Source organism: Cyprinus carpio, chromosome A19 (genome assembly GCF_018340385.1).
Source record: "Cyprinus carpio isolate SPL01 chromosome A19, ASM1834038v1, whole genome shotgun sequence".
Taxonomy (NCBI): Eukaryota; Metazoa; Chordata; class Actinopteri; order Cypriniformes; family Cyprinidae; genus Cyprinus; species Cyprinus carpio.
In genome coordinates this window covers 11,096,112-11,121,762 of record NC_056590.1, presented here as the reverse complement: position 1 = coordinate 11,121,762, position 25,651 = coordinate 11,096,112, and the positions used below count along the sequence as shown (strand labels likewise).

General features: G+C 39.0%; 1 protein-coding gene across 2 annotated transcripts; it reads left to right on the top strand.

The window, feature by feature from the left end:
• The first annotated feature begins 476 nt into the window (after positions 1–476).
• LOC109111131 (neuronal acetylcholine receptor subunit alpha-7-like) lies at positions 477–21,339 on the top strand. Of its 2 annotated transcripts, XM_042776401.1 has the most exons (10): positions 477–822; positions 4,879–5,018; positions 5,472–5,516; positions 6,033–6,142; positions 7,064–7,143; positions 11,366–11,533; positions 13,377–13,571; positions 17,072–17,158; positions 17,857–17,966; positions 19,785–21,339. In XM_042776401.1, the coding sequence occupies exons 1-10, from the start codon at positions 771–773 to the stop codon at positions 20,568–20,570; spliced, it is 1,773 nt and encodes a 590-aa protein (XP_042632335.1). In that variant the 5' UTR covers positions 477–770; the 3' UTR covers positions 20,571–21,339. The 2 variants fall into 2 exon arrangements, with proteins under 2 accessions (XP_042632335.1, XP_042632334.1); XM_042776400.1 differs by lacking the exon at positions 477–822 and having other exon boundaries at positions 4,695–5,018.
• The last annotated feature ends 4,312 nt before the right edge of the window (positions 21,340–25,651 follow it).

The following is a 25,651-nucleotide window of genomic DNA, read 5'->3' as shown; positions in this document are numbered from 1 at the left end:
AAACATTTCTCATTATTATTAATGTTTCCATCAGTTGTGCTGCTTAATATTTTTGTGGAAACCATATAAACAGTCCTTTCTGTCATTTTTGAACAATATTATACTTGCTGAATCAAAGTATAATTTCTTTTTTTAAAAATCATACTAACCTCAAACCACTAAAACGATAAAATCTTAAAATCCAGCAATGCTTCTATATGCCTTTTGAAAGGAAAATCCTCTGTATAGCAAAAGTTTTTCCATTGTGACACATCTGACTTTTTCTGAAGATGATAGTCTCACTTTGAGAATTTGTACGAAAGTAGGACAAAAAGAGAGAGAGAGGAGAAAGAGGGTAGGATTTAACGGAATGTGATTATTTTAGGTAGACAGGAAGATTAGTTTCCCCTTTCCCCCTTTTTTGTCCTTGATCTCTGTCCCTTTGTATTCCGAATCCTCCTTCTCATTCATCTGTTCTTCTTAGGGAATCTCAGAGATTTGGTTGGAGAGAGAGCTGACTTGTGAGTCTCAAATCAATCAGGTCTTTTTTCCCCTTTTCTCTCACTCGCTGGGATTTGCCGACATCACCGGGTAGTCTCTCTCTCTCTCTCTCTCTCTCTCCCCCTCTGTCTCTCTCTCTCTCGTCCACATTTATTCTCTCCACTGCTTGCATCAACCCAGCTCTTGCTTTCCTCTCCTCTCCTCCACTCCACCAGGATATTTCCTCCTCCTTTTTCCATATCCGAACATATTCCTGTTTTCTGCCCTGCTTTTCCTTCATATCTCCTGGAATGTGGCACTCTTTGGCTTTCACTCTATGTGGGATCTCCGCTTTGATCCAGGGTAGGTTCCTCACTATGTGCACATGCATGTAAGTATATAAATCTGTGTGTGTATGAAACAATTATTTAGGAAAGAGAATGAAGGCAAACATTTATAAGAAAGCAGCATAAGATCTTGGGTTTTTATTTTATTATATATATATATTTTTTGTTCTTGCATATGTGCGCTCTGCAAACCTGTTTGCCTGTGGGCAACCTTGTGCCACCAGATGTTTTGCATGTTTTTTTTGTTTTTTGTTTTTTACCAATGTTGCTGTCGAGAGAGATAAAGAGGAAAAATCAGATGGAATCAGAGGGAACGAGAGGCAGAATGAAACAAAATTGCTTTGCCATGAAGAATTAGAAGCTGCAATCATAAATTGCACCTTCTCTCCCCCTCCTGTCTCCTCTCTCTCTCTCTCTCTCTCTCTCTGTCTCTCTCTTTCTCTCTCTCGTTCATTCCTCTAAATCCATGAGTACATAGACTGCATGGAGGTGATGGAGGCACAGAATGCATTTTTAGATTCAGATCACCGGTGCTGTTGTGGACATGTTGCTGTAGTGAGTAGAAAGAGGGTGTGTGTGTGTGTGTGTGTGTGTGTTGCCATGGAAAGCCTCACTCTATTTTATCTTAAATTTTTCCCCCCTCTCTCTTCATCTGTCTGTCAAAAATAAGAACTTTTATTTGGGTTGTCAGTCTCACACCAGGCCATCTGGATTCGTTTCACGTACATTCTCTTAATGTATAATTCTCTTTATAATTTTATAATTTGTGTCACACCACAGAATATTCAGTGTCTTCATGTTTTCACAGTTGCAGAAAATGAAGTGTTTTGATAGAAATGTTTCTAAGTATAGGTTTCAGTATGTTTCCCAGAAATCACATGTACTGCACATGGAAAAAATGGTAAAAATAATTTTAAGATCTACTTCTTATTCTGACTTTCAATTATTTTAAAGGGGTCATATGATGCGATTTCAATTTTCCCTTTCTCTTTGGAGAGTTACAAGCTCTTGGTGCATGAAGAAGATCTGTAAAGTTGCAAAAACTAAAGTCTCAAATCCAAAGAGATATTCTTTATAAAAGTTAAGACTCGTCCACGCCCTCCTAAAACGCCTTGTTTAAACACCCCCCCCCCCACATGTCTAAGTCACTGTGTGGGAAGATTTGCATAACACCGCCCAAATGTTCACGCAAAGAAAGAAGGCATAACTTTTATTCTCACTGTAGTATTGTTGTTGCCGCTGAAGCCATGTTGTGGAGATGCTGTGTGTTTCGTTGTGAAAGCAAAATTAATTTGTTTTGCCTTCCAAAAGAGGACACGACTAGAAATCAGTGGTTAAGTTGTATATACAACACTGTTCAAGAACAGTTCAACCCAAATATTCAGATGTGTGTAGCACATTGTATGGAGGACTGTTTCCTGAACTACAATGCGTCTGTGGCACAAAGGCTGTTTCTGTAAAGTGGGGCAGTTCCAACTTTGTAAGGACAGTCTGGCGCTTCTGACTCACAGCCTGTAAGTACGTTTTTTATATGTAAATAATTTGCCAATGATGATTCAAACACGAGTTTTGAGCAGTAGAGTAGCACTTGTTGTTTGTTGTTTCTCCGGTCACAAATGCAGACATGGTTTTATGTTTACGCGGCGCTATATGCAATGCAACGCGTAAAAAGACAGTATAAGTCATTATAATCAGTAATTATGTCCCCAGTGGATGCAACAAATGCCTCATTTGTTATTGGTTTTGGTATTGTTTTGCACCAGGACACACAGCATCACAGTATGGTAAGGGGTGTAACATTTCCATCACACACTTGAGGTATTCAGCCAATCACAATGCACTGGATAGTTGGCTAATCAGAGCACACCTCAGAGCACACCTTTTGAGAGCGATGAGCCTTGTAAAAACTGACGTGTTTCAGAAAGGCGCAGCATAGAGGAGAAACAATAATGTACATTGTGGTAAATAATGTGTTTTTTTTAACCTTGAACCACATAAAAGCATTACACCAAATGCACAAAATAATGTTCGTTTTAGCAGCATCATATGACCCCTTAAATAAGTTCCTCTGAACTACTGTAAGTAGAGAAAATACCGATATTAATGAAGCATTCCCTCAGCAACCCTTCCCTTTTAAGTATTCATGCACTTTTCTGAAAGGTGACTTGTAATTTTATTTTGTTAAAACACACTGCAGACAAATAAAAGAAATCAAACTAGCAATATATTTACATATATATTATATTTATTTACAGACAGGGAGTTTTTGCATGTGAAAATTAATTGAATTTTTCCCATATTTTTAAACACCAAAAATGTAAAATGTTTCTGTGTGTGAAAGTTTGTTTATAATTGTTTCTCATAAGAATACGAAAGTCATGCAGTATCAACCTAATATTTTAGTGTTTCTTATTATTAAAAATAGCCTTGAGGTCTTTCAGACTCCAAACAGAACATTGATTATAAAAAGCAGGTAGATATTTGCTTAATAATCGGCACATACTAAGTTTAAATTAAAACTACCATTCTTCAGATATTTCTGTTATTAGTTCTTATTATTTACTTGCCTCTATACAGTAAGTTCAAGAAATGTTTTATCAGAATGTTGAAAGCAATAAATGCCTACACCTTAATGTTTCCAGGGTTGATATTTCAATTTTTTAATGAATAAAACCATGTAAAATGATTCCCAGATTGAAGGCTGTGGATGATATAGCAGAGTCACAGACATGCTGTAAACATCGGTGAAGGAACATTTTAACTACTAAATTTAATTATCCTTAAATATAAATTATTTATTGCGTCCAGTTACCCTTCATGGTTGAGCCTTAAGTTATTGGTGAACACATGACACCCACACTAAATTCACACATTTGGTACAGATGTGTATGTGGGCGGAGCATGTTCATCTAATTCTGTCAATCACCACAAGGGTAAACGCTGCTTACTTCACTGATGTAAACAATGGCATCCCTCCACCTCTATTTCTATTTAGATTTTCTTAACCTTAGTGATTATGTAGTCCGGGGGTTTTCAGCTTGTCCTGAACCCCATGCCCTTTAGGGAATGTCTTCTGAGAAACATTGCTTGATGCTTTTTGCTAAACAACACAGAATGGCCCTGAAGGATTTTTCATGTCAGTAATGCCACGAGCTCTATATTCTCTTTTCATTGCTGCTAGTGGTCATAGTCAGTTGAGAATGCCAGGAGGAATCCGATATTAAACCTGTTGTTGTGGCTGAAGGCTAGCACTGTTTTTCTAGTGTAAATGAGAGTAATAAATTCAAGAGCTGGTCTTTTCTTGCCTTAAATTTATTCTCTTCCATTCAATCATACCTTTTCCACACATGCCATGCACACACACACACACACACACACACACACACACACACACACACACACACACACACACACACACACACACACACACACACACAAACACACTCTTCACACAGCTTTTAAACCTCTTTTCTGGGGTTATTAGGCAGAAATAATTGAGTTTTTAAACTCTGGTCCTTCACAGATATACTTCTTAAGAATTTCCGACAGCAAAATTTAAGGTAAAAGCTAATGACACAAATGAGCAATTGGCAAAGGTTGCTATAGCCCCGTTTACACCTCACCTCTATTAACATTCAATTCATTATTTTCTCTGTTGCATATTATTTCTATTAATTTAAGTCTTAATTTAATATCTATCTATCTATCTATCTATCTATCTATCTATCTATCTATCTATCTATCTATCTATCTATCTATCTATCTATCTATCTATCTATCTGTCTATCTGTCTGTCTGTCTGTCTGTCTGTCTGCCTATCTGTCTCTCTCTCTGTCTCTTTGTCTGTCTGTCTGTCTGTCTGTCTGTCTGTCTGTCTGTCTGTCTATCTGTCTGTCTGTCTGTCTGTCTGTTTGTCTGTCTATCATTCTGTCATTCTATCGTTCTGTCTATCTCTCGTTCTTTCATTCTATGGTTTTGTTCTATCATTCTCTTTGCTCAGTGAACAAATGTCTTGATTTGAAGTCTCTGGTATGTCTCTGGGCTGTTCAGTACATTCATGTCTTTCTGTCAGTGTCGGTGCAGGGTCCATACCAGCGGACCCTGCTGAAGAACCTCCTGAAGGATTATAACCGCATGGAAAGGCCTGTTGCAAATGACTCTCAACCTCTCACTGTCTTTCTGTCTATGAGCTTGATACAGATCATGGATGTGGTAAGTCACTCTTTTTTTTTTGCCTTCTTGTGTGTTATGGAGTATGGAGTTTATCTGGTACCCCAAGGTGTAATTTCTTCTGGTTTCTCTTGTCCTTACGTGGCATATTTTTATGGACATATCAAATTATGTGCAATATACTTATCAAATGCTCTACATACTTCTTTCTGGGCCTGGCTGAAATTTGATTTTGATCTGTTTCTGTATGTTTCTGTTTCTGTTTCATGATCTTCTTTATCCTTTCGGCTCACCTTGTTTTCCTGCCACCACCCCAAGTGATGCTCTTTGTCCAAAATATTTTAGGCATTTTTTTAGAGCTGAAAATGGTGCTCTGTTTTCAGCTTTCACTGGCTGACTTATTATTTACATTTTACATTTGTCATTTTGTGACATTTATCTTTAAGCACACAATCGATTTTGAAATCACTCTAACATCCCTTCTTGGTCATACAGGATGAGAAAAATCAAGTACTGACTTCCAATATCTGGCTTAACATGGTAAGCCACAACTTTGTAGTTAGTAGCCTTTTGCTTAACAAAAGTGACCTAATGATATATCAGTATATCGAGGGCATCAGTTGTTCTGGGTACAGTACAGACTTGTAGCAATGTTGATTCCACTTGATGACAAAAATGAAGGACAATCTGGGTTGCATTGAGGCACTTACAATGACAGTAAATGGGGCCAATCCATAAATATTAAATTACTCACACTATTAATAGTAAAGCCATAAAACTTGACTATGTCACTCTTAAAGAAACTTTAAAATTGATAATTTAAACAGCTTTATAGCTCAAATAATACATGAATTTCAACAGATTGAAAGTATTTTCTTTTCTAAAATGATACACTTCTCCAAAAATCTACTCCGTTAACTTCCATTGTAACCTTGATTTTTGCTTCATGAGTTAAAATATTAAATCTATTAAAGCTGCCCTTACAAAACATACTAATTGAATAAATGCATTTGGTAAAACAGCTGACACAGTTCTTTCTCTATATATACTCCTCAGCACTGGTATGATCATTATCTGCAGTGGAACCAGTCGGAGTACCCAGGTGTCAAAAACCTTCGCTTCACCACTGACCAAGTGTGGACACCAGACATCCTGCTCTACAATAGGTATATAAGCATTTGTATTATTGAAACAAGACATTTTTTCATTAATATTATTACACTGAATAGTCTTATTATTATGTTGTAAGGTGGTTTTGTTTAGCTTTTTTCCTGGGATTTATTTCCATCTTGTGTGTTGTATCTGAATACTTATTTTCTCAATTGTAAGTTGCTCTGGAAAAAAAGTGTTTGCTAAGTGAAAACAAGTATATGTTACCTCCCTTTGAATTTGAATAGATTTGAAATCCAATAATTGCAGTGATCATGCAGGCAGACACTTCAGAATTAGAAGAAAATGGCTATCTGTTGTTCCTGGGCAAAGAATCCTTGGGAAATGGAATCAGCAGACGTTAGTTTGTGTGCATGTGTTTGAGGATTGCAGTATTGGGGCCATAATTCAAAGTGTAGGGCTAAACAGAAGAGCAGCTACAGATCAATGAACTGAAAATTTGGTCCTTGGGCAAAAGCAGATCGTTTAGTCGAAGAGCTGGTGTCCAAACAGCCTATTAACATCATTCGCTGTAGACTTCCCTTTTTTCTTTTTTTTTTTTTAATTCAGAGCTGATTCACATGGGAGCTTGCTACTTAGTTGTACATTAAATTTAATCATGGCCTCAAGATAATTTTTAAAAAAGGACATTATTCATTCATACCTTGTTATAACCTTATGAACCACAGGAGTCTTTTCTCATATTTAGTTTTAACTTTGAGTTGACTGCCTAAATTTGCATCAAGATTTTGTCCTTATCACTGTCTCTGAATGTTAATCATGTCTTTGTCTTGAAAAAAAAAGATCTTGGAGCTGTGGCTTAGTATTTATTGAATGTAAGAATGATGTTTGGTGCTCATGGTTTGAATCTGGCTTGCAATATTTCCCAGATACCCAACATAAAATATCTAATATATGCACCCTTTCTCCATTTGCAGTGCAGATGACAAGTTTGACTCAACATTCAAATCGAATATTGTAGTGAACTCCAGTGGCTACTGCAACTACCTGCCTCCAGGTCAGTGTGAATGCTTATGCTTAAGGTTTATGGTACATATAATGATAAAAGCAATAGTACGCTGCGGTTCATAACACAAAAACACCAGTGGTATTCAAAGTTCAAACATTAAGCTATAAAATGATTTTTGGATGGAAATAAACATAGGAAGGCAGCAGGAAAAGGTCACCTGTTTTATGGAGGTGCAACAGTTGAAGCACACATGAATATTGTCGGTAGAAATTCAGTCATGCAGACAAAAGGATATCATTTTTAATGCCTTTAAGTATTAAAGAGTTCTCTGCATACTGAATATGGAAATCAAAGAAGCCTCTTTCATTTGCCATAGTAAGTGATGGTTCATGGGTCATCAATTTATAGATCTGCATATCAGAAACAGGGACGTTTATGGTGCAAAAGGAAATGGGAAGTTCATGAATTATGTTGCAGCTACTTTATTTCCTCTGAGGGCAGTAGTGCTTAAGAATATGCATTGCAAATGCATATTGCATTTATTTTTGGAAAACCGAATGAGAACAGAAATCTCGCTTTGATGAAAATATATGCATTGTACATAAATACAGGGTGAAGCAATGACATGGTTTTTCCAGTATCATAGATTCTTCAGTTTATGTCTGTGAAGAAAAACGCCTATTTTCTGTCTCTTACATGCATATGCAGATTCATGCACTAAAGCAGGAGTCTTTAAATAACCCTCAGAGTCACTGCAGATGCAAACAAACACACATTTGCTATCACAAGCAGATCATGCCCCAGTGGCTCGTATTTTCACCTCACATTGTTTTCATTGCAATTTATTGCTGCTTTTCTCTTCCTCGCATTAAAGTCATCTAGTCCCTCAGTAGCAAACAGAAATCAAATGCCCTTTTGAAGTCAAGTCAGGCAGAGACGAAGAGAGAAAAGAAGCAGGGAGGGAAAAAAAAGAAATAGAGAGAAAATCTCTCATCTCGTTTTCAAAAATATGTTTATTCTTTAGTGGCTTGTGGGCATGAACATATTTAGGTAATCCAGTGATCTGCAAATGCCAGGGACACACACACAGAAAAAAAAAAAAAAAGAAGTTTGGTTTATTTGCTGCAACTGTTTGTGTCAGTGATGTTATGCACACGGATGACAATAACAAGATCTACCACATTTGCCATATTTCATGAATTTAATTGATCATCTATATAATGAGTAAATCATATAAAACATGTTCAAAGTGAATTTTGTGTAAGGAAAATAAACCCTATTTTATTTCTTTTATAAAATTATTTTCTTGACAATTGTGGACACCCCACAGTTTTATTGATTTTTTTGTTTTGTTTATTTAAGTCAATATAAATGAAAAGACAATGTATAATCACTGTACAATTGATCATCATATATACATTTTTTTAAAATAAAAATTCTGTTATATATATGTTATAATTTATATTTTAAAAAATGTATAATTTCTTGGTTTAAGTGTCATAAAACACAGATTAGTTAAATAAATAAATAAACATGCCAAATAATAATAATAATAATAATAATAATGAAATAAAAATAAAAATGCAAGAAAGCTTTTTTAAAGCTTTATTTCTCAATACTCTGATTTTGAATGATATGAACATGATTGCTATAAGTGTGTAGTGAATCAGAGACTCGTTTAGAAGTAATCTGCAGTGAACGGCTTGTGCTGACAAATTTAATTTCAGAGTAGATTACCCTGTTCTAATATTGACTCATCCGCATTTTGGTGGCATTCTACTGACAGGAGGTGCCCTGTAGGGCTGGTGACTCATTTTCCTGACAGATTTAAGACAAACTATAGTGCCTACACAGAATCATGGTCTGTATTTGATCCATTTTGTTTATTTTTGCAGTACAAAGATGAAACCAGTACTGGCGGTGACCAATGAAAACTCAACACTATTACATATATCAGCCCAGACATATGAAAACATGATTAGTAGGTGTCTAAGAGCTCATAACAGGTTTTTAGCATGCACCGGCTGCTTTCTGCTCTGCTCTCATCTTATTCAATTTTTTCAGTGTCTGTACTGCTTGCCCCATGCCTCCCCTCTGAAGAATCCTTTTAGCGGGAGTGGGTTTGCTAGCTCGCTAGCCGTTCTTATTGATTAGTTTTTAGGATTAGTCACCTGGTTCCCTGGAGTAGAAGCCGTCGACATGGAGAAGAAAAGCAGCAAAAATCCAGCGGAGATCTGAGGTGCTTAGACTGAGCTGTGTTTAAGTCCAGTATCGATCTAGATTTAGACTGATTTGAAAAAATCACCATCGTGCTCTTGAGTGTATTGTAAACTGGATAAGACTTCTCTAAATGTCAAGATACCAGAGGAGGTTTTTATACACTCGAGGGGGTCTGGCATTGGATCATAGCTGCTTAGAAGACCCCCAGTTCCATAAGTAGGCTTAAATGTAATTAGTGCTGTTATAAGGCAAATTGCTCATACTTATGGTTAGGGATTTAAACAAAAACCCTAAGTATTAAACTTGGGTATATAAAAAGGCACTGGATGTTGCTTGTTGAGAAGAGCTGTGCTCTTTCTAAGTGACTTTTTATACCAGTCTGACAACAAAACATGGAAAAAAAATCTCATAATACCTGTTGAAGAAGCAATTTAAACCATAACAAGAGATGAGGATATTACTGCAAATGGGTGGGTATTTGACATTAAATATTAACATGTCCTGTCATGAGAACAGCATATATATAATTTAATGATAAAGGAGAAGAAGAAGGTTCTGGCTTATGATTGTGATATGATCATGGCAAGCATTTTCAAAGTGGTACATTTTTTTCTTCCCTCCACCCCCCAAACTGGGAATTGAGATCCTGGGACCATTTTCAGAAGACTTTCTGGTCTTCATCTGGACCACAGATTAAAGAGAAAATTCTGTCTAATATCAGAGGCCCAGCACAGAGGTGAATTATTTAGGAATCTTCTGAAGCAGTGTAGATCAGTTTGAAGAGGATGTGGATGGGGTCAGTACAGCAGAACACTATGAGTGACCTGAAAAATAGCACTTTATCTCGGAAAATCAACATTTCTCTTTTTGTATGAAATCCTTTAGTCGTAGTCAAGGGAATGCACAGTATGTTATGTTGTTTTGAAATGCACTGAAATGCTTTGAGTTACTTATGCTGTGCTGTTACTAGCAGTGTTTGCTACAGAAAGCATGACTATTACTATTGCTCATTTGAACAAACTCCTAAGCCTTACTTCACCCTCATCACTTGTGCTAAGGACATGAATGATGATTACTACATGAATGATACATGTGCTTTTAGTTTGATAACCAATTGAAATCAGCATGAGCTTTTTTTTTAGGGCCATTAACCGAGCAATCACCCAAAACACCATAGAATCCAACTCTGACAACCACTCAGAACTGAAAAATATTTGTGCTACAGCTTGCAGTTTGTCAGTTATTCTTCAGTAATTCCATTCAAGCACAAGCACTGCTCACGTACATCTGTGCTGATTTAGTCCTTATGCTTTTAAATATGTTTGCTGCATGAGAATCACTTGTTCAGAAGAGACTGTCAAAGGTTCACGGTGTAATTTTTTCAGGCAAATTTGCAGGATTGTTCAATCAGTGTTCAGAGGCAACATAAGCCCCATCGAGCTTCCCTTTTCCTGTCTTTGTTCCATCTCAAGTGTGTTTTCTCCAATAAATATGTAAGTGTATGATTAGGAAGCTCTTTGAGGTGGTGGTTTCAACCACTGTGCGGTAAAAAAACAAATGACTCTCATTACTGTTCTCATCCATATCTGTCACAATTCTTCTTTTCAGTGTTCAAATTGGCTTATTTGCAAGCTGTTTGAAACAATAAATGAGTTTATCTGCCTAATTTGTGGTATTTAAACATCAGTGAGTCTATTTAGTTGCTGATATGACTCATCGAGCTGGTGTCTGTCTGTGTGTGTGTGTGTAATAATAATGAGAGTGTCAGCCTGGTTATCTGTACAGTGCATAAAGGTCTTTATGTAATGGTGTTTCCAAGGGCTCTCGCATTTGTGAATGTGTATCTTTTAACTGTCTGGTTTTACTCCAGTGAAAAGGTCAATTGGATTCAATTTCGAGTTGGCTGCTGCAATACGGCGCTGATGAAGAAGTGCGGTGGCATTTCGAGGCAGTGCATTCGTCAGGCAGTTTAAATACTGACTTTGGCTCAGAATGAAAAGCATAGACATTTTTCCTCCTTTTTTTCTCATATTTGTTCTCTTCATCCCAGGTATCTTCATGAGCACCTGTAACGTGGATGTACGCTGGTTTCCGTTTGACATCCAGAAGTGTGAGCTTAAATTTGGCTCATGGACGTTTGACGGATGGCTGCTGGATCTCCAGATGAATGAGGCTGATATCTCAGGCTATATGCCCAACGGAGAGTGGGATCTTGTGGGTGAGTGAACAGAGACAACATCCCTTGTAAGCTTCTCACAATCAAGCGAACGTAACACCCACAGGCGGTTTATGATGTGTGCTTTGTGTTGCTGTAGTAACCGACAACAGCTCAGGCAGCGAGAGGTCAGTTTGGTAGATGCATGCTTAAATGGTTAAAATGCATACCGCATATTTTTAAAAATAGATGTTGTAAGTACACCTTTAGAGCTTACAGGCCTGAGAATTCTTACCTGCTGTATAGAACAGAAATTGCTTCATAATTGGAAAAGAAAATATCCAGCCCATCTTGTTAAATTCATGTCCATTCATATTCATCCGATGAGCCTGTTAGTATTGAAATGAATGTAATTAAATCAAGTGGATAAGAGGAAGCGGACTGGAAAAACATCTTGCACTGCACAAATTCTCTGTCTTACTGACTCTTATTTGCTTCTGTCTTGCTGTGCACGTCTGTAATATCATGCTGTCACTCTCTTGAACTTTTCTTGAACATTTTTAATTGTTCAGCATACTTGCTAGATATTAAAAAGGCCGAAACAGTTTACATTGTCTTAACATTACAGCCCTGTCAGTTACATAAAAACCCTTGATTAATTATTGTTATTAATTGTAATTGTAACTGGTCTCTGATTAAAGCTGACAAGCTGCTCAAGAAGAAGAAGAAGAAGTTGTTAAAATGTCAACCTGAAATATTTACTTGAAGTACACCTGAGAAGCTGATATTTCAATAATTTAACAACACATTCGCATCTTTACAGTTTTCAGATGTTGGTTGGTGATCATATGACATGCAAGTAAATGGTTAAAATATAGGATAAAAAAGTAGTTTATTTTGACTTTGTAGCTGGACTTTAAAGTGGACTCAAGCCTCCAACCTTTTAGTTGTGTTAGTGTCTCAGTCCACATTAGATTCACGCAGGTGTTTTAGGAACCCAATCAAAATGAATAATATTAATGAATATTTAAATTATATTAATAACAGAACTAATATTTACTTCTTAAATTTTTCACTTTCAAATGTTCAAACCCTTAAGCTTTAAACATTTTAAATCCTTGAGGTTTTTTTTTTTTGGATAAAAAAAAAATAAAAAATTATTCAAATGTGTAAATAAGTTAAATTTGCAGCTCAAGCAGAGATGCAGTTTGCGCCATTTACAGTAAATGCTCTAAGACGGTAAATACAGTGGATCATATGCACCCCCAAATATTTATTTTCATTTTTACATTTGGTATAATTAATTATTAGCTCACAAAACCCTTGCGGTTCCCACACAAGCCCATATTTGTGTAACCATGCTAGGAATATTTCGCCCAAAAATGAAAATTGTGTAATTTTGAAAGTATTTTCTTTTCCGTAGAACATAAAAGGTGTATTTTTGAAGTATGTGCTTGCCGTTTATTTTCATATAATGACACTGACTACAAAAATGACACGAAATGCCTTTGGTTCTTCTGTGTCTTGTGACCAAACATAGATGTCAAACCTGATGCAAAATATTTCAGTCTGTTCCTAACTTTCGCTTTAGTTTTGGTTTCCTACTTTCCTTTTACGATTTTGAAGGGCTACAGAGGACAGTATGAAAAAACTTTGGAGATCTCTAATGATGTTCAGACAAAAGGATGATGCTCAGTCGCAGAGAATAACTTGCTTCTGGCTGCATCTGCTGATTAGGATGTTGTTTATTTCCTAGTAGATCAAAGGTGGAAGAGCAGCATCGGCAGCTCTTGAGGACAACAGCATCTCTTTGAACATGAGACCAAACCACAGAAAAAACATTTTTTTTCTTTATCCCTCCTTCATTATATATTCGTTATTCTCCTCACATGCTGTGTCTACCCAGGTGTGCCGGGCACAAGAAACGAGCTGTTCTATGACTGCTGTAAAGAACCCTATCCAGATGTGACATTTGTGGTAACCATTCGCCGACGGACGCTCTACTACGCCTTGAACCTTCTCGTTCCTTGCGTCCTCCTTTCATCCATGACCTTGCTTATCTTCCTATTGCCTGCTGACTCCGGAGAAAAGATTTCACTAGGTATTATGAAAGAAAGACAGAGAAAGAGAAATATATTGACAGCTTATAGAAGAGGAGAAGGAAAAAGCGGAGATGGCATCAGATTTATAAACCCTCAATTTTTGGAGTTAGATTACGTGCATGTTTTGATTGATTTGGAAGAAAGATGTTGTATATTTTTGCATATCTCAATTTCAATGCAGCGGAAAAAATTATTCCACAGCCTTGCCAAGTTCTAGACACAAAACAGAGAGCAGGGACATGCAAAAGAAAATGTGTGGGTGCTCATTTCATAGATAGCGTCTGATTGTGTCATGTCGAATGAACTCTTGGTTTACATCAAGGGCTTTCATCTACGTTTTTTTTTTTAACTCTCTGTCAAGAGACCTTTGCCATCACACAACTTAGACAGTTCAAAGAAGAGTAAAAGCAGTCACCAGAGATGGTATGAAAAGAATTTTAGATATGTCTTTCAGGAAATGTAACGAGGCATGAACTGAAGGGTTATATTCACAGTATATAAGTAAAGGAGACGTGAGAAGACAGAAGCTTAGAGCAACCAAAGAGAATGGAAAAGAGGCAGTTTGCTCAATTCAATAATTTAATGTCACTGCAAGCACAATGAAGGGAAATGCTTTGCCGTACACTCATATGGGCAATTAATTTATAAATGTAATTAAAGCAGTGATGACTCAATGTGTGTAAAGGAGAAAGAGAGAGAATGCATTGAGCTTTCCAGGAACACGGTCTGCAATATTGAAACATCTTTGATAGATGTAGTATCAGAAACTAGTTTAAGGATAGACCTCAAAAAAGTTCAAACATAAATTTTATAAATGTTGTAACCCTGATGTAAAGCCAAGAGTGTTTTTTTTTAATGAATCCAGTTGATGAATTCAGTTAATCTCATTTGTGACAATAATTTTATTGAGTGTTCATTATGCCAAGATAGCACTTATAAATCTAAGCAAAGAAACATATGTAAGAGAAGGAGGCTGAGTGAGAGAGCGGAAGCAGATTTAAGCAGCAGATAGAGATGGATGGATTGTGTGTGGGGGGGGGGAGAGAGGAGAGAGATGGATAGCACCTGGAGAGGGAGGGAGATGACTTGAACTAAACTAAAGAGCGATTGAGGAAGAGAAATAGCCTGATGCAATTCACTTTATGTATCACTCCATCAAGCCCTGCACCGCCTTCCAATCAGATCCAATCAAATTCTGTCAAGATGAGTTACATCCAATAAGAAGCTGTGTTTGGGCATCTTATGTAGTGCCAATGTCACACATAACTAGAGATGCTGTATAACTAGGCATCTATTTTAGTGCTCAGCTGCTCTTGGTTTTTCAATGGCAGATGCAGATATCTTCACTGCAGTGTTGCAGATTTAATGCCTATGAATAAAAATATAAATACATGTATAAATGTGTGTGTGTGTATGTATATATATATATATATATATATATATATATATATATATATAACTACCAATAAAACTTTTGTAGACGTGACTTATAGATAGTGTGACGAGTCAGCTGCCTCCTCCCTGATAATCACCGGCACCCCGTCCTAAATCGCCGCCCTTCACCAGGCTCCCGATAGGAGTGGGTGTGGGAGAGAGGAGGGGCGCTGGACGAGTCAGGGCTGGCGGCGTGTGATGGGGCACACCTGAAGGAAATGGAGCCTCATCACCGCCGCTGTTTAAAAGCCCAACGTGCCTCTCCTCGGGAGACCGGTCTCTTCCCCGTGCATGCACACTGGTGTCCTCGTGGGTCCAGGAAGGGTGCGTTGAGGGACTCCCGCGCCACCAGAGACGTGAGCTGCCGGACCCACGGTCCGGTCGAGAACCGCACCCGTCTACACGGCCGTCTGGCCAGGATGCCGGGCCGTCCATCCCCTGCAAGCGCCGCGGCCAGCGAGGAGGATGAAGCCGCTAGAAGAAGCCGCCGCCCCTCGCGCCCCGGACCGAAGAGGGGAGCGCGTGCGGCCGCCGGACTCCGCCCCTTACCTGGACCCTTCCTCCATGAACACTGCCAGACCCCCACGAACCCCGCAGCACGACGAGGACACCAGATTCCCTGTTGTTTTGGACACTGTTCCCCTTTTGGGACACTTTATTCCCCCTTTGTTTGTTTTTTTCTGTTAAATAAAAACCTCTCCGAGGCCTGACGCCACGCCCACTGTGTCTGTCGTTGGCTCGTCCCGTCGCAGTGGTGGAGAATGCGGGCAAGGCGGAGCCTAGACAGCGCAGTTGGGAAACACCTGATGACGTCACTCCCTCTCGTTTGCAAAAGTTCGCATAACCCGGACTGGGACGGAGGAACGGAGGAGACGGCCTCCCAGCCACACAAAGGGGTAAGTGACTTCTCTTTTTACGGTCATTTTACCCTGTGGTTGGTTGAGGCTATCAACTAAATCCCGTTTTCTCTGTCCCTGTTCCGGCGCGCTGCGAGAGGGAGGACTGCCCGGAGAGGAATCCCCGCCCCGCCCACTCCGACCGTTTGGAAAAAGTTTTATCAAGGTAGCACTCCCGTGTGGGCTGCGCCCTGAGGACGGGGATGTCGCTTGGGGGGGGAATGTGACGAGTCAGCTGCCTCCTCCCTGATAATCACCGGCACCCCGTCCTAAATCGCCGCCCTTCACCAGGCTCCCGATAGGAGTGGGTGTGGGAGAGAGGAGGGGCGCTGGACGAGTCAGGGCTGGCGGCGTGTGATGGGGCACACCTGAAGGAAATGGAGCCTCATCACCGCCGCTGTTTAAAAGCCCAACGTGCCTCTCCTCGGGAGACCGGTCTCTTCCCCGTGCATGCACACTGGTGTCCTCGTGGGTCCAGGAAGGGTGCGTTGAGGGACTCCCGCGCCACCAGAGACGTGAGCTGCCGGACCCGCGGTCCGGTCGAGAACCGCACCCGTCTACACGGCCGTCGGGCCAGGATGCCGGGCCGTCCATCCCCTGCAAGCGCCGCGGCCAGCGAGGAGGATGAAGCCGCTAGAAGAAGCCGCCGCCCTCGCGCGCCCCGGACCGAAGAGGGGAGCGCGTGCGGCCGCCGGACTCCGCCCCTTACCTGGACCCTTCCTCCATGAACACTGCCAGACCCCCACGAACCCCGCAGCACGACGAGGACACCAGATTCCCTGTTGTTTTGGACACTGTGCCCCTTTTGGACACTTTATTCCCCCTTTGTTTGGTTTTTTTCTGTTAAATAAAAACCTCTCCGAGGCCTGACGCCACGCCCACTGTGTCTGTCGTTGGCTCGTCCCGTCACAATAGTGATACAGAATATGATTTATAGTAATAAGACTTGCAAAAATTTTGCTCAAATGAAATAAACCTTTAATTCAAACAGTTTAAGTCAAAAATATTTTAAAAAAGAAACTATATATATATAAAATGGCCAAATACTGACCAGTTCATCGACCTGGACTAGTAAACATCTAATATCTGGTTATATGTGTATAATTATTTATGCAATTATATGTATGTTTCACGCAGCCTACTTCTTTTTGTTTTATACCTATTCACAGGTATTACTGTGCTACTCTCATTAACAGTCTTCATGTTATTGGTGGCAGAAATCATGCCAGCAACCTCAGACTCCATCCCGCTAATAGGTAAGGCATGCATGTCTGTGTTTGTGCATATTTTAACATATTTTAAAGGAATTGTTCATCCAAAACTGAAAATTTGCATCTTGGATGGCCTGAGGGCATTTTACGTGTGCTCAGAGGCATACATTGCACCACTGAAGAACAAATCGATCACCATTCTGTATCACGGCCAAAATCCCTGGTCTTGGCAGCCATATGCTTGACTTCTCGTGGTAATTTGCAACATGACTCGTAAAAGACCGCTAACTGGAAATGATGAGCAGGTCAGGAGAGAGAAGAGGCAGGAGAAACAAAAATGAAACTGACCTAGACATAGAGATGGCCCTCCAGAAAAATAAAAAATAAAAAAAATCCCACCCCACATTTACTTTTCCCACCCTCTGGTTTATAAGCCCTCGGAAGCCGCAAAGATGTAATCTGCAGAAATGCGCTTGCTGGAAGAGTGTTCACCCACAGCGCTTTGTCTCTCCTGTCTGTTGCTCCTCTCCTTTATGATTGAGTTTTTATGGTTCACTCATCTGTTCCTCATTCTGCCTTTCTACCCTGTGTCGCTCTTTTATAATCAATGCCCCTTTTTTGTTACATTTGCCCTGGTTTTTACTAGCATGACTGGATGATACAAGGCTATCCTACTAAGAGAGAAATAAATTAAAGGTTTATGCATTCCATATTCTCTTCCTTTCTCTCTGTTTTTCTCTCAGGACAGTATTTTGCCAGTACAATGATCATTGTTGGAATGTCAGTTATTGCCACAGTGGTTGTGCTCCAATATCACCACCATGACCCCAACGGAGGGAACATGCCCAAATGGGTACGTCTATTTACACACAAACACATACACATTCAGGTGCCTGAATCCACAAATGCTTCTTTTTTTAAGCAAGAAACAATGTCTCTCATGTCGTTTGCATCGAAAGTAATTTATTTATGCAATGATAATAGAGATAAAGCCAACAGAAGAGGGTACTAAATGAGTAAATAGGATGCAGATGGATATAGATCTGCGATCTGTCTGCGTTGATGAATGACCGTATCTGAGCATTCTGCAAGCCAATTAGCAGCTCAGCTGATGTGCCCCGGTCCTGCTGATCGAACGCCATTCACTTACAAAGCCAAATGCAACAACTAGAGAAAGCTGACAGGTGTATTTACATTCATTTAAGTATTATTTTATGGTAGTGTATGTGTTAGGGCCCCCAGGTTGGTTGCTGTGGTTTTCTAAATGGTTACTAGGTGTCAACAAGTCAAAAAAGCTCAAATTTCAATGATATTCTGGCCCTTAGACATGACTTCGATCTTCCTTAAATGTTCGACATGTGTAGTTATTGAAAATGTCCACTAGAGCCAGGGCTCAAAAGAGTTGAAAAGGAAAACCCTCTTTCTCTGAACAACCTGGAAAGAGGTTTACATAACAGCAATGGTAGTTATCTGACGATCTAAAGAGCTAAAAAAAAGTTCAGAAGAAGACAGAAAGGTGGATAGATACTGATCAGGGAAAGATGTTGCATTAATGCTTGTCAAACCCTTGAGGGCTTCTGGACCTGAATTTATAGAAAAACATATTCAAGTCCATCTAGAGTTTCTAGGTAATGCCTGTTCTTTCATTTCATATTATATTGTCTGATTCATTATATATTCTGAAAGATTTGTGATATTTCACTAGTGGCACTGCTTTTGTTTATGATAGCCAAACATGTATATCGCTTGCATTGAGTGATCTTTTAATAAACCAAAATTTGTGCAAAGATGCCAAAGAAGGACTAGTTTTTCTGCAGATGAAATCAGTGAAAATCCCACTAGTTGTACATTTTGTAATGCTTATGCCTCTCCTTGGGCAGGACTCGGCGGTGCAACTGAATAATTCTAGTTTGTCACCACTTTATCTTGCTCTGCATCATAGTCCTTGCTGTCACATGTTGCTGTTTTACAACTCCTCTCCTTCCAAAACTTTTCCCCTCTTGACTTAGCAGACACTAGCTAGTGCTTGGAAAACAACTGCATGGATTATTTTGCTTTATTTGTTCAGACAAACCGGCTTGACACACTTCTGTGAAATGTATGCTTCCTTTTACATAAATACATAAAATTACATAAATACATAAAATTACAAAAATACATAAATACATAAAATACATAAAATTATGCCCAAATGTAACCATTTGGGCATAACTTTGATTTGATTTGTTATTTTTTTGCCTTTGATTTGTCTTTTAATATTCAAAGCTATAATTGTTTACTGAGAAAACAGGATATAGGTAAAATTGAATTCAATTTGATTAAAAGTTGGTACTTTAAGGGAATAAGGAAGATTGGAGATTTATAAAAAAAAGAATAGGCTATTCTTAACTTGAAGGAAAAGAATGGTATCTCCAAATATCTCCAATTACACATTTTTATTAATTTAGTTTCCTTACAGTATCCACAACTAGCAACACTGGAATGAGTAGCACTAAGAAACCCATATAGTTCAAGACAGATGACTTTCATTTATCATACATTTATCTGATAGTATAGTTATATTTATAGTTATTTTTTTATCAATCAATGTTTAAATAAACAAATAAAAGATGTGTAAAATGTTTGAACACTATAATTACCTATTCTCTCACTCACGTCTGCCTTCTCTTAGGTCCAGCTGGTCTTGCTCCAGTGGGTGGCCTGGTTTTTGCGTATGAAGCGTCCTGGTGAGAGTGAAGACCCTGAGCGCCCTCCTTGTGCCCCTCACTTAAGACGTTGCTCTTCAGGTTCCCAGAGCGGCAGCCTCCCAAATGCACCCGGTTCTGCCTCTGCAGACCTCCACCACCACCACCACACATCCTCTACGCTACACCCACTTCATCCCCAAAGCCTCCTTCAAGCCGCCGCGGTCGCCGGCCACCCCCACCATCTTCACAACCAGACCAACAGTGCCAACAACAATGGCAACCTGCTCTACATTGGGTTCTCCAGTCTCGACGAAGCTTCTCCACCATCTTTGCTCGCAGAGTCTGTGCAAAGAAACAGCATGTCGGGCGGCCCCCGTCCTGCGGTGGTTTCGCCTCCAGCAGTAGGCTCCAGTCCTCCACCTCACCTGCCCTCACAGTTCTGCAGCCCTCCGCCGCCTCCCACTCCCAATCTGGAGGCAACGGGTTGTCCAAGCACAGTGTCCGGTGGTGGCGGAGGTTGTTCTTGCTCAGGAACCAGTGGTGGAGGAGACCCACAGCTTCAGGCTATTTTAGAAGAGGTGCGATACGTTGCTGATAGGTTCCGCGGACAGGATGAAAATGACAGCATGTCCGAACAGTGGAAGTTTGCTGCAGCCGTAATCGACCGACTTTGTCTGGTGGCATTCAGTGTTTTCAACATCATCTGCACCATCTCCATTCTCATGTCAGCACCTAACTTTGTGGAGGCAGTTTCCAAGGACTTCATCTGATTGCTTTGTTGGAAGTGAACGTGCATTCAGGAAACTTGGGTTTGACCTTTAATGGGAAGTATTCATTTCCCTAACTTTTTTTCCAAGACTGTGTTTGGAATAATGCAGAATCTTGAGGTCTGGATTGAGAACGCTTCTGAATGGCTAAAGGCCTTCACTGCAAGGTGTTTGTAAATGACAAAGGGGTTGGTTCACTATATGGTAAAATGTTCAGCTATGGAATGAATGAAAAACTATACATAAAAAAGCGAAAACACTGATTATTGATCTTTCAGCTGTCTCAAACGCCTCATAACCCCACATGAACTTCTGAAGAATGACCAGTTGTGTTACTCAAACTTGTGTGACATTGTACATCTTACATCTAGCACAGTGCAAAACGTCTCTAAGATGTCAAAATCTATTTTGGTAATGTTCATCTACGGGTAGGCGAGGAGAGAGGGAGGGAGGGAAGAGCTGAAGAGACAGAGTAATATTGATAATAGTGGCAGATGTGAGGTGAATGGCTCGTATGAACCCAGATAAAAAACTCTTTTCTTAAAATATTGAAAAAGGCATGTGTTTCAAGGACAGATATAGGAGAATAGGAGAACTGCTAGAAGGTTTGAGTGGTTCAGATAATGGAAAGATAAAAAAGAAGTGAAAGATGGAATACATCCCAGACGTGGACAGAGATGTAGACCGATAGAGAGATTAGGGCCTCACAAGAAAACGAGGCAAGAGCAGAATAAGGGTAATGAAAGACAAAATGAGACAAGCGTGTATAAGAGACACAGTCAGCGCAAAACGAGAGAAGGATGCGCTAAAGAAGTGGTTCAGACAAGTGGAGAAGAAAATGAAAGAGTGATGGACAGAAACAGACGGAGAAGGCGGTCGGGGGGTAAGTGAGACTCAGCAGCATTTACTGGCAAGAGGAAGAATGGCTTCGCAGTTTGAGAGAAATAGCGCATCATGCCCCAAAAAAGCCAAACAGTTAGTGCATCCGTCACAAAACAGATGAGGAGAGAAAAACATACTGCAGAAGGGAAGTGGGAGAGAGTGTGGGAAGAAAGAGTAATGATCCCCTGAGACATACTGGAGAAATGGCACAAAGACAGTGGAGACATGGGTAGAATCTTACATCTCCCTTCCTCTCTCCCATCATCTCTGTGAAATGACAGACAGTTTGAGGTGTTCAGACAGAGATGATCTTATGAATAACTAAGTAGGAGCAGAGCCACAACCACAGTAACTGTGCCCTGATTCTCTACTGTTACAAAAAACGGGTATTTGAGGTAAATCTCTCTTTCTTGCTCTGTTTTTCCCACTAACACATACAGTGTCCTACAAATGTTTTAAAATGCTTTGGGTAAAGTAGGGTTTTGCGCAATATCAGCATAAATACTGATCATTTTGTTATGAATTTGCATTTATAAGAGACTTACACAAACAATTTAGTAAATAAAATATTAATGAATTCAGAACACACCTTAAGCTGTTTTTAACCTGTTCTGTTTGGTCTGTCAATCAATCAGTAAAATGCTAAAATGGTGTGCTGATCCAATAATCTTCAAAAAAAAAAAAAAAAAGAAAAAAAAAAAAAAAAGAAACCTAGGCCAGTTTAATTCAGCAATAAGGCATTACAGCCTGACTGTGACAAGTATTTATTACAGTATGTAATCAAAAGGAAAATAATAATTGTTGGTCTTCAATCATAATTGAAAGTTATTTTAATGCTTTCATGCCAAGAAATTATTTGACAAGGATTTGTGCTAATTTTTGTCCAAAACTAAACCTCAGAGGCTGTTTTTATATTCCACTGTGCTGCTTTTCTGTAGTTTTCCATTTTACCATTGTGATTGTGTCTCACGTCTTTTGCAGCATCTCACGCATGACATTGCATTCTAAAAATTCAGCACTCGAGTTATAAGTTCAACTTTTAAAAAAACATGTTTCTAGGCCTTTGCTCTACTCTGCATTTTTTCTTCCCCTACTCTACATCTTGTTTTCAAATGCAATAACACATTCTGTGTAAATGGCCTCTTAGAATGTATTCAAACCTTTGGAGGGTGCTATACAACTAATGAACAAAGCAGAATGATACCATTTCAGTTGGTTTATTTACAACTTTAAAGCTGTTAGGTGTAATTTCAAAAGGAATTTAAAAAAGAAAAAGATGTTTCCAAAAAGGTTTCCTGAAAATTCTCCCAATCTTCCATTGTTTGGGCAAGCAGGTAGTCAACCCCAAATCCATAGCCTTGCTATTTGAGGTGCTCAGCAATTATTCAAAATCAGTGCACTTTGCAGCCATGTTGGTAACACACATCAACTATTTCTAGTCATCTACTGTAGAGTACAGCTCTATACTAAATGGGGAAAGACCAAAATCTCCTTAATTGTTGGTCAATGTTATGTTTTGTCTTGTATCAATAATTGTACTTCAGCTAAAATCATGTAAAGATATGTATTGTTCAGATTCACAGGTCTATACTGATGAGTAATCAAACAGGAGATGCCTCTAAAAACTTGACTGGCTGTTTTAACTTTGAGGCAGGAGTCTACCCACCATATTGACCAGTACGATCACTCCTGTTCATTGGAAAGCATTGGAAGCTGAGGTACGTGTTTAGGGAAACCTGTTTTTTCAGTTGGGTTTGTTGATGCTTGTGGTGTAGAAATGACTCTGCTTAACAAGTTGTAAATAACATGGATTGTTTCTTTGAAGGTAGAGAGGATATAGTTGAATTTGATAGAAAACAAGGATATTGTGTTGTTGAATTTAAGTCTTGTTATGTGACTTACTGGGCCAGGCCATTTACAGAAAAATAGAAATAAGAGTTGCAGATGAACAGTTCACAGTGAAGGTCTTCAGAGAAATAACTGAAGCATATATGGTTTTGCACTGAATGGACTGTATACTGTTCCAAATCTGCCTCTGGGGCCAGTGATCTTTCAGGTGAATTTTTACGATAATCCAGACAGGAATGTTTTGTAATTTTTTTTAACCGAAACATTTCTGGTGACACCACATACACTATGTGGCCCTTACAAACTGCTTTCTGGGTCTTATTGCAAGTACTACTTTATTGCTAGTGTCATTACAGCAATTAGTGGTTGTTACGGTATTAATTAAAGTTCATCCAAAAAAGTACACGCTGCCAAAAGAATGTTGCTGCTCGCTGTGCTCTTGTGAAATGCCAGTCATCTAATCTTAATGGTGGACCAAGCAAATTACTTTAAATTTCTCTCTCTCAGATGCAGACACAAACCATTTCCCTTCTTTGAATAAAGTATTCTTTTCTAATATACAGTATGTGGTTCATCATTTCTTGGCTGGCTGTAGTTTAAAGGGATACTCCATCCCAAAATGAAAATTTTGACATTATTCACTTACCCTCATGTCGTTCCACACCCGTAAAAGCTTCATTCGTCTTCAGAACACAATTTAAGATATTTTGGATAAAAACAGGGAGGCTTGAGACTGTCCCATAGACTGCCAAGTAAATAACAGTGTCAAGGTCCAGGAAAGTATGAGAAGCATCGTCAGAATAGTCCATCTCCCATCAGTGATTCAACTGTAACGTTATGAAGCGACGAGAATACTTTTTGTACACAAAGAAAACAAAAATAACGACTTTATTCAACAATTCCTCTTCTCTGTGTCTCTGCAAATCAGCGTAGCACCATTTAGGCAATTCTGAGCTGTACGCACATGGCATATGCTCTTCTGTGTCAGCCGTGCCACAAGGATACGTTTTTACGTGTATTTACACTTTGGTTTGAAAGAAAGCAGCACAACACGACTGACACAGAAGTGCGTACACCGCTTGCGTACAGCTCAGATTTGTCAAAATGGCGCTATGCAGATTTGGAGAGACACCGAGGAGAGGAATTGTTGAATAAAGTCATTATTTTTGTTTTCTTCATGTAAAAAAAGTATTCTCGTCACTTCATAACGTTACGGTTGAATCACTGACGGCAGATGGAGTATTCTGACGATGCTTTTCATACTTTCCTTGACCTTGACACTGTTATTTATTTGGCAGTCTATGGGACAGTCTCAAGCCTCCCTGTTTTCATCCAAAATATCTTAAATTTTGTTCCGAAGACGAACGAAGGGTTTAAGGGTTTGGAATGACATGGGGGTAAGTGAATAATGACAAAATTTTAATTTTGGGATGGAGTAACCCTTTAAATTTGGAAAATGACAGCTGAAAATAAGGGCGGGAATTAAATTAATATAGAACCAGGTTGTCAAAATAAGCAATAAAACATATTAGAGACTGATAATACTATATCTTTCAGTATTTAAGTAATGCAATTCGAAATTTATTTCTCTTGACATTATGCATCGCAGTGTGTTCTATATTGTATTGTGAGTTACGTGAACTACTGGAGCAAATAGAAAATCTAAACAGACAGAGATGGGGAAATGCTGACGTGTGGTCCCGGCTGGACAGGGGTTTAATTGATCACTCTTTCATGAAGGAGGGATGGAGCGGGGGATGGTGAAAAGTTAATGGTTTGGAGAGAGAGCAGCGTCTCAGCCCTGGGGTGAATTTACGAGGGAAAGCACTCGTGCATCGTGTACCGCCCCCAAAACTGCCAGATCTGCCAAAACACTACAAACAAAATGTTATAAACTACAATGCCCTGTAATTCAATAAGAGATTATTAGATTATAATGTAATTATATTAAAATTCTACAAATCAAGGGCAATTACGATCACAAAATACACTTACAATGCTTTTTACTTTGGTCTTGATGCATTTCAGACTATAACAGGATATTTTACAGAGAACACTGGCTAGATGTTATATGGAAGGATGTATTAAGAAAGTAAATGGGCTCAGTTTTGATTTCATATTGACTTTAATATTGTATTAAAGCTTTAGCACATCCTTCTTTAATAACATGTATTTATAAATTAATTAAAAATGCATCAGTGTTGAACAATTTCTACCTTAATTAACTTAAAGGTTGTTGTCACAATGGTGATTGATGGGAGTAAATTAAGTTCTATTATTATTAACTATATCAATGTTAATTTACAAATTTCTATTTTGTTATAGCACAGTTTCTAACCGAAAATGCTGATGCT

Bases quoted from the DNA above. Each gene is read 5' to 3' on its own strand.
- LOC109111131 (XM_042776400.1), top strand. From the start codon at position 4,776: ATGGTTTTGTTCTATCATTCTCTTTGCTCAGTGAACAAATGTCTTGAT. The intron at 5,019-5,471 runs GTAAGTCACTCT...TTGGTCATACAG, and splicing joins TGATACAGATCATGGATGTG to GATGAGAAAAATCAAGTACT. The intron at 17,967-19,784 runs GTACGTCTATTT...GCCTTCTCTTAG, and splicing joins GAGGGAACATGCCCAAATGG to GTCCAGCTGGTCTTGCTCCA.